Source organism: Bos taurus, chromosome 7 (genome assembly GCF_002263795.3).
Source record: "Bos taurus isolate L1 Dominette 01449 registration number 42190680 breed Hereford chromosome 7, ARS-UCD2.0, whole genome shotgun sequence".
Taxonomy (NCBI): domain Eukaryota; kingdom Metazoa; phylum Chordata; class Mammalia; order Artiodactyla; family Bovidae; genus Bos; species Bos taurus.
The window spans coordinates 38692328-38708671 of NC_037334.1; the positions used below are offsets into that span (position 1 = coordinate 38692328).

General features: G+C 39.1%; 1 protein-coding gene across 11 annotated transcripts in view; it reads left to right on the forward strand.

The window, feature by feature from the left end:
• Positions 1 to 16344, forward strand: part of NSD1 (nuclear receptor binding SET domain protein 1) — a 153508-nt gene that overhangs the window by 73533 nt on the left and 63631 nt on the right. For all 11 annotated transcript variants that reach the window (XM_059888707.1, XM_024995067.2, XM_024995070.2 and 8 more), the window contains 2 exons: positions 288 to 460; positions 2733 to 5301. In XM_059888707.1, the coding sequence (XP_059744690.1) occupies positions 288 to 460; positions 2733 to 5301 (2742 nt within the window). The remainder of the gene's footprint in view (positions 1 to 287; positions 461 to 2732; positions 5302 to 16344) is intronic.

Sequence of the window (16344 nt, forward strand, 5' to 3'; positions counted from 1 at the left end):
TAAAACTTCTGGTTTGGAATAGATAGCATATCACCAGAGCAAAACATTATATTGTTTCATTAACATCTTAACCATTTTCTTGTCACATAAATTGAAATTTTACTTTCTATCTGACCTACCTTAAAGTTTCTTTTTCTATAGGTTTTTAGCTTGTTTTTTATGTTACTTTTAAGTGACAAGAGGCTTCTTTGCAACTGCTGTGTTGCTGTTCCCTTGATGATGAGTAGTCTTTTTTTTTTTTTTTTTCTTTTTTAAGTAATGACATTGTGGTTTTTGTTTTTATCTAGTTTCTAACCGCAGGCCCTATCGACAGTACTACGTGGAGGCTTTTGGAGATCCTTCTGAGAGAGCCTGGGTGGCTGGAAAAGCAATCGTTATGTTCGAAGGCAGACATCAATTTGAAGAGCTACCTGTCCTTAGGAGAAGAGGGAAGCAGAAAGAGAAGGGATATAGGCATAAGGTATTTTTTTTTTTTTTTTTTTAAAGCGTCTCAGATTATGTTCTTAGGGTTAGAGAGGGAGGAATCCCCAGCCTTTCTGGGACCACTCTTAGGGAACATAATTTTTCCACAAACCAAGGTGGAGGGTATGGTTTGGGGATGACTCTTGTAAGGAGCATGCAGTTCACAGTAGGGTTCTCACTCCTACGAGAATCTAATGCCACCGCTGATCGATGGGAGGCAGAGCTCAGGTGGTTTATGTTAGCCATGGGGGCTGACTCACCTGTCGCTCACTTTCTGCTGTGTGGCCCAGGTCCTAACAGGTCATGGACCAGTATCAGTCTGGGGGTTGGGGACCCCTGGTTTATGGGATCAGCCAAAGGAAGAAATATAATTTTTGAAATACAAGTTGGTGAGAAAATTGTCAGAAAGCATTTTTTTTTTTTTTTTGCAGGGATAAGATAGGGCTAACCTTCCAAATATTTCTACTCAATTTTTTTGAGAAGTGATTTCAGCTTACTTTTGCCATGTCACTTACATGTGATAGTACAAAATGGCACGACCAGTCATGTTTGGGTCTATCTAATTTAAGCAGAAAATGATCATCAAAATGAAATGTTCTTCTCCCTCTCTAGATTAATTATTTTTCTTAAAAATGACAAATATAAGGCTTTGAACATTCTTGTTTTGTTTGTATTTTGGTTTTCGTGTGTGATTATCAATGCTTAAGATTATAGTTTCAAACCTTGTTGTTTTAATAAAGAACATGATGTTTTTGTTTCATTTGCTTGATGTTGTGTTTTAGTCCATTCTAAAAGGGGAAATAGTTTCTTTTAAATTTGTATTTCCTACTTTTAGACTATTATATAAAAATCATAATTTGGATAATTTTGAGTCAGTATGCAGTCCCTGCTATTTCCAACTGGAGTTTCTTCGTCTCTAAAACTAAGGTAGTAATATATACCTTGTTGAACTCTCGTGAGGATTAGCAATAAATAATTTGTATGTCACAGTATTCATGCTTTGAAACAACTAATGTGTGCTACTATTAGGATACAGGAGGCTAACTGCATCCTTTCTAATACTTTGGGTAGTTGGTGGTGGGGAGATATCAAAGTTTTTGTGTCAAGCCTTTTAAGTATGTGTATTAAACAAGCCCCCTTTCAAAAGAGTTTGCTTGGGCTTTCAGGTTCTGGAAAATTGATGTACTATGACCATAGCTAGACAATTAATGGCTATGTGTTTGTGTCTAAAGTAAATCAGATGATCTGTATATTGCTTTATAAGAAGAGGCTACCTGTGTAGTGGCCTGAATTGTTACATGGTCAGCAGAACATCTCTTTCACAAGTATTAAAGTATTTGTGGACACTAAATGATAGTTAGAACCTTGACTAACATCTATTGTATGAGGCCAGGGAGGGAAATAAGAGTCTCGAAAATTAGATATATTTCACAGAGCTTCGATGTCCTTATGCTATGCTGCTGCTGCTGCTAAGTCGCTTCAGTCGTGTCCGACTCTATGCGACCCCATAGACGGCAGCCCACCAGGCTCCCCCATCCCTGGGATTCTCCAGGCAAGAATACTGGAGTGGGTGCCATTTCCTTCTCCACCTTATGCTATGAGGATTCAAGAGCATGTATAACTTGTTAAGCTATCCAGGGTGTATTGGTGTCTCTGCACTACATGATTAAGCCCAGGACACTGTTTGATTATAATCCAGATTGTATATAAAACGTATAGAAAATTCTTGATTAGTCAAGGGCCTGGTGATAACCTGAGTTTCAAATTTCAGGTCTTCTAGGGCAGATCTGACTTAACTCATTTCTAGTTCTAGTTTTTCCACATTCATCTTCTTTAGCCTTTTGTTTTCTCTTTTATGCAACTCAGCAAGTGCTTGGCCTTCATAATTCAGGAAGGAAATCTTTATGATTGGCAGAGTAAGTAGGAGTCATCTGGTTATTCCTTGACTTAGTAATATAATGTTGATTAGTAATGTAATGTAGTAGTCTAATTTATGGTCCACTTTTTGTGCTTTTACTGGTAAGGAGAGTGGAGGGTTTCCAGGATCTCCAGTGATAGATCTTAGTGATAGAAGAAGTGTTGCGGAATCCCCATTAGCTAAGGTCTGACTGGGCTGTGGGAGGTAACAGCCTGACAGTCCCATAAAAGAGCCTCAAAGAAATATAATAAGGCTTGAAAAGCTTCTGATTTGAGAGGTGTTCAGTGATCATTTCCCTATTTCCTCTTCTATTTCTTAGATGAGTAATCATCTTTTTTTCTTTACATTTAAGGTTCCTCAGAAGATTTTGAGTAAATGGGAAGCCAGTGTTGGTCTTGCTGAGCAGTATGATATTCCCAAAGGGTCGAAGAACCGAAAGTGTGTCACCAGTTCAATCAAGTTGGACAGTGAGGAGGATATGCCATTTGAGGACTGTACAAATGATCCTGAATCAGAACATGACCTGTTGCTTAATGGCTGCTTGAAATCTCTGGCTTTTGACTCTGAACATTCTGCAGATGAGAAGGAAAAACCTTGTGCTAAGTCTCGAGCCAGAAAGAGCTCTGATAATCCAAAAAGGACTAGTGTGAAAAAGGGCCATATGCAATTTGAAACACATAAGGAAGAACGGAGGGGAAAGATTCCAGAAAACCTTGGCTTAAACTTTATTTCTGGGGATGTGTCTGATAAGCAGGCCTCGAATGAACTTTCCCGGATAGCGAACAGCCTCACAGGGCCCAGCACTGCTCCAGGAAGTTTCCTGTTTTCTTCTTGTGCAAAAAACACTGCAAAGAAAGAATTTGAGACTTCAAATTGTGACTCTTTACTGGGCTTGTCTGAGGGTGCCTTGATCTCTAAACGTTCTGGGGAGAAGAAGAAATTCCAGCGAGGTCTGATGTGTAGTTCGAAAGTACAGCTCTGCTATATTGGAGCAGGTGATGAAGAAAAACGAAGTGATTCCATTAGTATTTGTACCACTTCTGATGATGGAAGCAGTGATTTGGATCCTGTAGATCATAGTTCAGAGTCTGATAACAGTGTCCTTGAAATTACAGATGCTTTTGATAGATCAGAGAACTTGTTACCTGTGCAGAAAAATGAAAAGGTAAAGTATTCTAGGTATCCTGCCACAAACACTAAGGTAAAAGCAAAGCAGAAGTCTCTGATTACTAACTCACACACGGACCACCTAATAAATTGTACCAAGACAACAGAGCCTGGAACTGAGACGTCTCAGATTAATCTCTCTGATCTTAAAGTGTCAACTCTTGTCCGAAAACCCCAACCAGATTTTAGAAACGATGGATTTTCTCCAAAATTCAACACATCATCAAGTATTTCCAGTGAGAACTCAATAATAAAAGGTGGGGCTAAAAATCAAGCTCTGTTACATTCAAAAAGCAAACAGCCCAAAATTCGAAGTATCAAGTGCAAACATAAAGAAAACCCAGTTGTAGCAGAACCTCCAGTTGCAAATGAGGACTGCAGTTTGAAATGCTGCTCTTCTGATAACAAAGGCTCTCCTTTGGCCAGCATTTCTAAAAGCGGGAAAGTGGATGGACTGAAACTACTGAGCAACATGCATGAGAAAACCAGGGATTCGAGTGACATAGAAACAGCAGTGGTGAAACACGTTCTGTCAGAGTTGAAGGAGCTCTCTTACAGATCCTTAAGTGAAGATGTCAGTGACTCCGGAACGTCAAAGCCATCGAAACCATTACTTTTTTCTTCTGCCTCTGGTCAGAATCACATACCTATTGAACCAGACTACAAATTCAGTACATTACTAATGATGTTGAAAGATATGCATGATAGTAAGACCAAGGAGCAACGAATAATGACAGCTCAGAACTTGGTCTCTTATCGGAGTCCTGGTCTTGGGGACTGTTCTACCAGCAGTCCTGTGTCAGCTCCTAAGGTCTTGGTTTCAGGAGGCTCCAATCACAGTTCAGAAAAAAGTGGAGATGGCACTCAGGATCCAGTCCACCCTGGCCCTGGTGGGGGTGACTCTGCACTGTCTGGGGAGCTGTCTACTTCCCTGCCTGGCTTGGGGTCTGATAAAAGAGACCTCCCTGCTTCTGGCAAAAATCGTTCAAACTGCGTTACTAGGCGCAACTGTGGTCGATCAAAGCCATCCAAATTTCGAGATGGTTTTTCAGCCCAGATGGGAAAGAACACAGTGAACCGTAAAGCCTTAAAAACAGAACGCAGAAGAAAACTGAATGAGCTTCCAGCTGTGACTCTTGAGGCTGCACTACAGGGAGACAGAGAGAGTAGGGGTTCAGAGAAGAGCTCCTCCAGAGGTGAAGCAGAAGACCCTGGTAAAGAACCAACCCTTCAATTAATGGGCCATTTAACAAGTGAAGATGGTGCCCATTTTTCCAGTGTTAGTTTTGATAATAAAGTCAACCAGTCTGACCCTGAAAAAATTCCTGAAAAAGGCCCCTCTTTTGAAATCAGGAAAGTCCCAGAGCTGGACTCTGAAATGAACAGTGAGAATGATGAACCCAGTAGTATAAATGAAGCAGTGCCTAAAAAGCGATGGCAACGTTTAAACCAAAGGCGCACTAAACCTCGTAAACGCACTAACAGATTTAAGGAAAAAGAAAACTCTGAGGGTGCCTTTGGGGTCTTGCTTTCTGCTGACCCTGTAAAGAAGGAAGATGAGTTCCCAGAGCAGAGACCTCCTGCTTCGACAAACAAACTAGAGGATGCACTGACAGATCCAAATCATGCCAACCACTTAGATTCAGCTGGGCCGCGGTTGAATGTTTGTGATAAATCCAATGCTAGCAATGAGGAGATGGAAAAGGAGCCAGGAATTCCCAGTTTGACTCCTCAACCTGAGCTCCCTGAACCAGGTAAGGATTCCTAACTGTGAAAGAAAGGGACTAGATGAAGTGACGATAATGATACCCTACCAAGTGTGGTCTGTTTTCACGGAAGACCTAAGTGTAAATTGGGAGGGAAGGGTTAATTACTTGAAGCGAAAAAAGGGCTTTATGTAGAAGGGTCAGAATTTTGATGACCAGGTTTCCACATACTTTCAGAAGTTACGTTTTACCAAGAAGCTCTTTTTTCTTTTGCTTTTAATAAGTATCAAGATCTGTTCCCCATTTCATACCTTTTTAAATCTGTGAGCTTTTGGGGATGCTGTATTTGAGAGGTTCTGAGTGTAAGATTAAAATCTAGTTGTTAGTTTACAGAAAGCAAATAGATTTTATTGAATGTTAAGCTCTTACAGCTTAAGGAAGGCTCTCCTGTTATATAGACAAAGGGGATATGTTTTTGAAAAAATGTGACTGTTTCGTGGTACTTATTTGAAGAACTTAGATGTCTTGCATCCCTTCTGGAATGAAGTTTGAGAATAAATTTTTAAAAATCTGAAATGCCAGGGTATCCTACCTTAGCTGCAGAAGGAAAGCAGCATACATTTTTCAAAATATAAGTATTATGCATTGAACTGACTTTCCCTAAAAGATTTCTCCATGTAGATTCTGTTTTCTAACAGCTTTATTGAAATATAATTCACATATCGTAAAGTTCACCTTTTGAAAATTGGTACTTCAGTGGTTTTTAGTATACTCAGAGACTTGTGCATCCATAAACATGATTAATTTTGGAACATTTGCATCACCCTAGAAAGAAATCTTGCAGCCTTTATCAATCTCTCTTCATCTCAGCCCTGTCTGTAGATTTGCTTGTTCTATACATTTCATATAAATGGAATCATATAATATGTGGTACTTTGGGTTTTTTTGCTTTGTGTTTATATCAGCACTTTATATTTATTATGGTAAAAAACACATGAATTTACCTTCTGAACAAGTTGAAAGTATATACTACAATCTTAACTGTGTGCGCATTACTGTACAGCACCATTTATTAAGCATGCTGTACGTTTCCCCATTGTATGTATAGTCTTGTTCAGTCGCTAAATTGTGTCCAACTCTTGCAACCTCATGGACCCTGGCATGCCAGGCTCTTCTGACCTCTACCAGCTCCTGGCGTTTGCTCAGATTCATGTCCATTGAGTTCGTAATGCTACCTAATCATCTTATTCTTTTTGTCGCCCCCTTTTCCTTTTGCCTTCAATCTTTCCCAGGATCAGGGTCTGTTTCCAGTGAGTTGGCTTTGCTTCACGTGTCCAAAGTGTTGGAAATCCTTTGTCAGAGATAATTTGACATATGTTTAAGGGTTTATTTCTGTACTCTCTGTTCTGTTGATCTGTATGTTTGTCTTTATGGTAATAACAAGTTTGTTTTGACTACTGTAGTTGTGTAGTATGTTTTGAAAACAATGTATGATCAGTCTTTGTTAAGAGTATTTTGAGTATAGGATGGCTTTTTTTTATTTCTGCAAAAAATGACATTGGAATTTTGATAGAGTACTGAATCTGAAGATCACTTGTGTAGTATGATGTTTTGTTAATGTTAAATCTTTGAATCCATGAAACAGATTGTCTTTTCATTTATTTGTGTTTAGTACTCAACTCCTTCACATCCTTGCTTAAGTTTATTTGTGAGTGTTTTATTCTTTTTTATTGTATTGTGAGATTATTTTCTTAATTTTCTTTTTGAATTGTTGTTATATAGAAACACAAACTGGTTTTTAAAAATTAATTTATATAATTCATTTATTTATTTATTTGATTTGATTTGATTTTTAAACTTTACAATATTGTATTAGTTTTGCCAAAGATCGAAATGAATCCGCCACAGGTATACATGTGTTCCCCATCCTGAACCCTCCTCCCTCCTCCCTCCCCATACCATCCCTCTGGGTTGTCCCAGTGCACCAGCCCCAAACAACTAATCTCAAAAATATACAAGCAACTCCTACAGCTCAACTCCAGAAAAATAAATGACCCAATCAAAAAATGGGCCAAAGAACTAAATAGACATTTCTCCAAAGAAGACATACAGATGGCTAAGCACAACATCACTCATTATCAGAGAAATGCAAATCAAAACCACTATGAGGTACCATTTCACGCCAGTCAGAATGGCTGCGATCCAAAAGTCTACAAGCAATAAATGCTGGAGAGGGTGTGGAGAAAAGGGAACCCTCTTACACTGTTGGTGGGAATGCAAACTAGTACAGCCACTATGGAGAACAGTGTGGAGATTCCTTAAAAAACTGGAAATAGAACTGCCTTATGATCCAGCAATCCCACTGCTGGGCATACACACTGAGGAAACCAGAAGGGAAAGAGACACGTGTACCCTAATTCATTTATTTTTAATTGCAGGATAATCACTTTACGGTATTGTGTTGGTTTCTACTAAACATCAACACACAATCTGATGTTTTTTTAAAAAAATTGTTTATTTTTGACTGTGCTGGGTCTTCATTGCAGTGAGGGCTTTCCTCTAATTGTGGCAAGTGGGGGCTGTACTCTCTAGTTGCAGTGTTCAGGGCCCTCATTGCGGTGGCTTCTCTTGTTGCTGAGCACAGGCTCTACGGTGAGCAGGCTTCAGTAGTTGTGGCTCCTGGACTCAGTAGTTGTGGCACACGGGCTTAGCTCCTCCTTGGCATGTGGAATCTTTGTGGATCACAGATCGAACCCATGTCTCCTGCATTGGTAGGCAGATTCTTTACCACTGAGCTACCAGAGAAGCCCAGAAACACAACTGAGTTTTAAATGTTGATTTTTCTATCTTTCAGCTTTACTCAATTCATTATTATTCTTACGGCTTTTTTTTGTGGAATCTTCAGGGTTTTCTTTACATAAGATCATGGCATCTATGAACTGAGATCATTTTACTTTTTCCTTTCCAATTTGAATGTCTTTTATTTATAAAATGTCTTTTATTTATAACTGTTTATAATTCTTGTCAAATAGCTCTGGCTTGGACTTCCAGTGTTGTGTTAAATTGGCAAGAATGGGCATCCTAGCCCTCTTCCTGATCTTTCAGTTTTTCACTATAGATGCTCATGTTAGCTGTGGGATTTTCATATATAACCTTTATTTTAGATTATTTCTTTATGTTCCTAGTTTGTTGAGTGTTTTCTATTAGGAGAAAGTGTTGAATTCAGTCTTTTCTGCACCAATTGAGATGATGGTGGTGCTTCCCAGGTGACTCACAAGTTAAGAATATTCCTGCCAAAGCAGGAGAGGCAAGAGATGTGGGTTTTATCCTGAATCTGCTCTCATCTCACATGCTAGCAAAGTAATGCTTGAAATTCTACAAGTCAGGCTTCAACAGTATGTGAACCGTGAACTTCCAGATGTTCAGGCTCGATTTAGAAAAGGCAGAGAAACCAGAGATAAAATTGCCAACATCTGTTAGATCATCAAAAAAACAAGAGAGTTCCAGAAAAACATCTATTTCTGCTTTACTGACTACTCCAAAGCCTTTGACTGTGTAGATCACAAAAAACTGTGGAAAATTCTACAAGGGATAGGCATACCAGACCACCTTACCTGCCTCCTGAGAAATCTATGTGCAGGTCAGGAAGCAACAGTTAGAACTGGACATGGAACAACAGACTGGTTCCAAATCAGGAGAGGAGTATGTCAAAGCTGTATATTGTCAGCCTGCTTATTTAACTTCTAGGCAGAGTAAATCATGCAAAATGTCGGGCTGGATGAAGCATAAGCTGGAATCAAGATTGCTGGGAGAAATATTAATAACCTCATATATGCGGATGACACCACCTTTATGGCAGAAAGTGAAGAGGAACTAAAGAGCCTCTTGATGAAAGTGAAAGAAGAGAGTGAAAAAACTGGCTTAAAACTCAGCATTCAGAAAACTAAGATCATGGCATCTGGTCCCATCACTTCATGGCAAATAAATTGGGAAACAATGGAAATAATGAGAGACTTTATTTTTTTGGACTCCAAAATCACTGCAGATTGTGACTGCTGCCATGAAATTAAAAGACGCTTGCTCCTTGGAAGAAAAGCTGTGACCAACCTAGACAGCATATTAAGAAGCAGAGACATGACTTTGGCAACAAAGGTCCGTCTAGTCAAAGCTCTGGTTTTTCCAGTAGTCATGTATGGATGTGATCAGATCAAATGTGATCAGATCAGATCAATCGCTCAGTCGTGTCCAGCTCTTTGCAACCCCATGAATCGCAGCACGCCAGGCCTCTCTGTCCATCACCAACTCCCAGAGTTCACTCAGACTCACGTCCATCGAGTCAGTGATGCCATCCAGCCATCTCATCCTCTGTCGTCCCCTTCTCCTCCTGCCCTCAATCCCTCCCAGCATCAGAATCTCTTCCAATGAGTCAACTCTTTGCATGAGGTGGCCAAAGTAGTGGAGTTTCAGCTTTAGCATCATTCCTTCCAAAGAAATCCCAGGGCTGATCTCCTTCAGAATGGACTGGTTGGATCTCCTTGCAGTCCAAGGGACTCTCAAGAGTCTTCTCCAACACCACAGTTCAAAAGCATCAATTCTTTGGCGCTCAGCCTTCTTCACAGTCCAACTCTCACATCCATACATGACCACTGGAAAAACCATAGCCTTGACTAGACGAACCTTTGTTGGCAAAGTAATGTCTCTGCTTTTGAATATGCTATCTAGGTTGGATGTGAGACTTGGACTATAAAGAAAGCTGAGCGCTGAAGAATTGATGCTTTTGAACTGTGGTGTTGGAGAAGACTCTTGAGAGTCCCTTGGACTGCAGGGAGATCCAACCAGTCAATCCTAAAGGAAATGAGTCCTGAATATTCATTGGAAAGACTGATGCTGAAGCTGAAAGTCCAATACTTTGGCCACCTGATGCTAAGAACTGACTCATTGGAAAAGACCCTGATGCTGGGAAAGATTGGAGACAGGAGGAGAAGGGGACAACAGAGGATGAGATGGCTGGATGACATCACCGACTTGATAGACACGAGTTTACTCAAACATGAGTTTGCTCAAGCTCCGGGAGTTGATCATAGACAGGGAAGCCTCATGTGCTGCAGTCCATGGGGTGGCAAAGAGTCCAAAGCGACTGAACTGAGCTGAAAGATATTGAAATCAGGGTGTTGTCTTATTACTGTGGAATTATGTTAGAGATCAGTAGCAAAAGATATTTGAAAATAACCCATATATTTTCAAGTGTAATGTGTCATTTACCAAGAAAGATTTTTAACCTAGCCATTGAAAGCTTCAGTAAAGTTAGAAGACTGAAAAAGCACAAAGGGCAATTGCAGAGAAGTAAGCATTTAAATGAGCAATTAGTATCAGAATGAGAAATTTATTTCAAAGATACTTTAAAAATCCCATGTATTTGGAAATTAATTGTCCAGTTTTAAACAGTGGGTGTATCTTAAGAAGCCATAGCAAGGAAATAGAAAATAAAAATGCAAAGAGAGTTTTCCAGAATTTGTTGCATGCAGCTTCAGATGCTCAGTGTAGTTGAATACAACGTGGAGTTTTGAATAAGGTATGAAAAGAAAGCAAATAATGGACACTAGGATAAAAATTTGTGAAATTTTGAACAAAATCTGTAGTTAATAATGTTGTACATGTTAATTTCCTATTTTTGTTTGTTTTTACAAAGCATAGTATTTCTTTAGGTTCTCAGAATTGAATTAGAAATGTCAAGCCTCATTCAAAAAATGTTTTTAAATCACTAAGAAGATAAGCTTTCTAGACTTTTAGGTGTAATACTTGATGCCAAAATACATGAAATTATATCAAAGTTTTGAGTGAATATAAATTAGAAATCTCGCATTCAGATTAAGTCAAACAAATGGAATGAATGTCATAAAATTTTTTGCTAGACAATAACTCATTTTTTCCAAAATACATGTTATACATATTGTGTATATATATATGTATACACACATATATATATATATATGCATACACCCACATAAAAGCTTTTCTATTATGCTTATAAAGACTTAAGAAAGAAAATTTTTTTAAAAAGGATGGAGAAATTGGAAAACATGCTGAATGAAATAGTAGCACTGATTTTGAAATAGAAGAAGTAAAATAAACTAGATAAAAGTAAAAATCATCATAGAGTGTACTTGTTTTTAAACATGACTGCTCATTAGAAACACATCTGGAGCTTTGGAGAAAAAAGTAATACCAGGGCATTTGTATTCTTCAAGAAATTCCAAGATAATTTTGATATCCATCTGGATTTTAAAAAGTGATTACAGGTTTTTCTATAAAATGGTAGTTTAGTCTTAAAGAATTCTAGTATTTTTTGTTGACTGTTATTATTTTTTGTTGACTGTCATGGTTTCTTTTAGATATTGGTGTTCTCTTGTAGATCACTGAGTTTCCTGAATACAGTTGTTTTGAGTTCTTTGATAATTCATAGATCTCTGTTACTTTATGATTAGTTTCTGGAGATCTATTTTGATTCTTTGGGATGTGTTTCCTTGTTTCTTCGTATATTTCATAATCCCTCCTCCCCCTACCCCCCTGCCCCTATTTTCATGCATTTGAATTTGATTAAACAGCCACTTTTCTGAGTCTTTACAGAGATGCTTCATATAGGGGAAGGCATACCAATCATCTTGGCTAGAGATTCTGGGGACCTCTGGAGTCTTTTTTGTAGAATGGGTTTGTGTGGGCTTGTGTGTGTAGTTTCCTAATCAGAGAGGTTTGTCTATTTCTTTTTCAGGAGTTTGCAATCTCTTGCTTCATCTTGTGTTTTTCTGCAGTACTGCAAGTTAGTTGTTGCTATTGCAACAAGATTTCTCACTGTCTTTAATTCTCAGCAGCTCCCAGGTATCTAAAGAAGCCAGCTCTCTGTTAGCTCCCACAAGCAGGCCAAACAGGTACTAGTCCCTTGGGCAATTTTCTAAAAACCCAGATTTCCAAATGCTCCCTCTTTTACCTCCCTTTGTAGAGAGAAGCCAGGATTTTAGTACTTTCTCCCAGTCTTACCAATCTGGCCCCTGTCTATGTCACTATAGCCCCTCTGGTTCCACAACATGTTGTTCCCTCTCTCCCTTATTTGTAGTGCCTCCAGGAGTCCAAACTATGTGACTTCTGTTGGGTTCCCAGTCAGATTAGACAGAAACGCAAAAACTTCAATGTTGGACACCTCCAACATTCAGCTTTAAGGGGGAGCTCAATTGTGCTTGCTTTCGGAGTGGCAGTCTCAGGTAAAGTGGATTGGCTCTTTTAATCCATTTCAGTGCTGTTTTTCATGGGTTTGTACTTGCCCTGGGGTACTGTAACTTCCTAACTGATTCTGCCTTCCTGCCGTACAAGTTTTGAGGAACTGCCAGAATGTTTTGCAAAGGTGTCTACCTCTACATATGCACCTATTTAACAAAGCTGTCCTGGTTGGTGTCAAGTGCTATCTCATTACTGTGGTTTTGATTTGCATTTCCCTGACGACTGACAATATTGAACATTTTTTTTATATGTTTTTTGATCAGTTAAAATGTTTATTGGGCTGTTTGTCTCTATTATTAAATTGTAAGAATTCTTTACATGGTCTATATATAAGTCCACTATTAGGTATGATTTGCACATATTTTCTCATATTTTATGGGTCACCATTTATATTCTTAATCATATATTTTGAAGCAAAGACATTCTTAATTTTGACAAAGTCTGATTTGCCTATTTTTTCTTTGGTTCGTTGTGCTTTTGGTGTCATAGCTAAGTAACCATTGCTTAATCCAGTTGTCTCAGCACAATTTGTGGAGAAGGGTATTCTTTCCCCATTGAATGGTCCTGGCACCCTCTTTGAAAATCTTTTGACCATAAATGTGATGGTTTATTTCTGGACTCTCAATTCTTTTTTATTAATATATATGTCTAACTATATGCCAGTACCACAAATTCTTAATCTTTTAGTAATTAATTATTGTAGTTCTGAAATCAGAAAGTGCAAGTCTTCCAACTTTATCCCTTTTCAAGACTATTTTGATTCTTCTGGATTTTTTACATTTCTGTATTTATTTTAGGAGCTTCCTATCATTTCTACCAAAAAGCCAGCTGGGATTTTGATAGAGGTTGTGCTGAATCATAGGTCAGTTTGAGCAGTGTTGGCATTGTAACAATGTTAGGTTTTCCAACCTATGAACAAGAGATGGCATTTCATTAATTTAGGTCATCTTTGATTTCTTTCAACAATATTTTGTAGTTTTCAGTGTACAACTCTTGCACTTCTTCTGTTCATTTTATCCCTTAATATTTATATCCTTTTTTGGTGCTATTATAAATAAGATTATTTTCTTAGTTTCATTCTTGGATTTCTCATTGCTAGTATGAGTATTGTACAAGTATTGTACAAGTACAATATAGTTGACTTAAAAAAGTTTTTTTTACTTATTTTTTTAATTGAAGGATAGTTGCTTTACAGAATTGTTGGTTTCTGCCAAACATCAACATGAATCAGACATAGGTGTACATATGTACCCTCCCTTTTTGAAGCTCTCTCCCACTTTCCTCCCCATCCCACCCCTCTAGGTTGTTACAGAGCTCCAGTTTGAGTTCCCACAGTTGACTTTTATATATTGATCTTATGTGTTGCAACCTTGCTGAACTTTTTTTAAAAGCTCTAATCATTTTATTCTGAATTCCTTAGGATTTCCTGTGGTTCCCTAGTAACTCGCATAGTAAAGCATGTGCCTGCAATGCAGGAGACCCGGGTTCGATCCCCGGGTCAGGAGGATCCCCTGGAGAAGGAAATGGCAACCCACTCCAGTATTCTTGCCTAGAGAATTTCATGGACAGAGGAGCCTGGCAGGCTATAGTCCATGGGGTTGCAATGTCTTCAGCCAAAAGAGATTGTTTTGTTTCATCCTTTCTAATCTGGGTACATTTTGTTTCTTTGTCTTGCCTAGTTGCCCTAGCTTAATCCTTCAGTGCATTGTTGAGGACAAGTAGAGTGAACAGACATTCTTGTGTTACTCCTGATGTTAGGGAGGAAAGCTTCTGGGATTTCAGCATTTAACTATGATATTTATTTACTGGGATTTTGATACACAGCCTTTCATACTGAGAAAATTCCCTTCTATAGCTAGTTTGTCTTTCAGATTTTTTTTGTGTGCTTACTGAGATGATTATTCCTGTTTATTTCGTTTAATATGACCTATTAACTTTCTTATGGGGGCTTGAATTTTCCTGTCCATCAGACTGTAAACCGACAGGAGGATCAGTCACAATTTCTCAAGGACTTGTCCTCTCTCCTGCTCCCCTTCTACTTGGTGCTGAAGCACCTTTCCTTGTGGTCTCCTGGGGATTGGGATACAGTTTACTTCTGTTTCACTGTAACTCTGAGGATAGAGTCTTTTGGGGCCCAAGTTTAGTCTCCTTTAAACTCCTGCCTCCCAACGGGGTTGCCAAGAAGTCCTCAGGACAAAATCAGTTTCAGTGCTTTCCTTATTTCCGTGGGCTATTACTTTCCATTGGATTTTGGTTTATAATTCTTTACAGTTTAGTCAGTTTTTACTTTGTTTAAGATAGATTTTTAAACATATTTACGCAGTATTTGTATTTACTTTCAACAGGTGATTTGGGCTGAGTAACTTGCCATTATTATGAACAGTTGTTTATATTTTTGCCTCCCCCGCCCCCTTTAAATTCTTTTTCCTCTGAGATCCCAGAACCAGAGAAGTAGAGGATTTAAAAATCTGTATTGGTGGATTGATGTTGCTGTTAGTATTCTAGTTTCTTGGAAAATACCAGTGTTTTGAAGAAAAGATCTAAACTTACTCAGGGTAAAGTTTACGTTCTACAAAAGTCACACACTTTTTAAGTGTGCAAGCAACTGTTTTTTAGTAAATTTACTGAGTTGTACAAATATCCCTATAAATCAGTTTTTGAATATTTATAGCATTTCTGTGGAGAAGGCAATGGCATCCCACTCCGGTACTCTTGCCTGGAAAATCCAATGGACGGAGGAGCCTGGTAGGCTGCAGTCCATGGGGTTGCTAAGAGTCAGATACGACTGAGCGACTTCACTTTCACTTTTCACTTTCATGCATTGGAGAAGGAAATGGCAACCCACTCCAGTGTTCTTGCCTAGAGAATCCCAGGGACAGGAGAGCCTGGTGGGCTGCCGTCTATGGGGTCACACAGAGTCGGACACGACTGAAGTGACTTAGCAGTAGCAGCAGTAGCAGCAGCATTTCTGTAAGATACATCATAGTTAGCCCCTGTTCCTATTCCTAGTCCCAGGCAACCACTTGTCTACTCTCTTATCTCTATAGATTTGCTCTTTCTGGACATTTTATATTAATGGAATTATACAATGCATGATCTTTTTGTCTTTGTTTTTTCATTTAATATAATGTTTCTGTGGATTACTAATATTGTGGCATGTAGCAATATCTTACTCATTTTGGCAGTGTACCCAGGATTACCCATGTCCCTGATGTCATATTTCTCATTTCCAGCGTGTTCCTCACTTTGAACATCCTACCTTGCACTCGGGGACTCCCACAACAAGCGTGCCCCATGTCCTGTGCATGCTGGGCACCTCATCTTTCTCTGCACCTGCCAGGAAAATCCCACATTCAGGGTGCCCCATGCCTAAAACACCCCTACTTTATAACTTTCTATGTCTTGAGAACCCTATATTCTGTGCACCTAGCACCTGGGCACCCGGGCCGCAGATATGGATGGCTCTGCTTACCTGTTCCCTGCTTTCCAACGCTTGCCCTCTTTTTGTTGTGCCCAGTGTCTTGGGCCCCCATGCTGACTGCCCTGGGTGCTGTACCCTAGTTTACCCCAGTGCTTGCTAAGCCTGTGACCTTTTCTTTTGTGTTCCTTTTATTAAGAGAACACCCATATTGCCACATTAAAATGAGGCAGGAATAACATTCTCTGAAGTCACCGTAATATGAAGTACTCCTGGCCCCTTGAGTAGATTGTATCCAGCATTCTGTAGGCATTAGCCTCTGCTCCCAAAGAGTTTATGGTATAGTAAAATGATTCTTGTTGTTGTTCAGTCGCTAAGTCTTGTCTGACCCTTTGCCACCC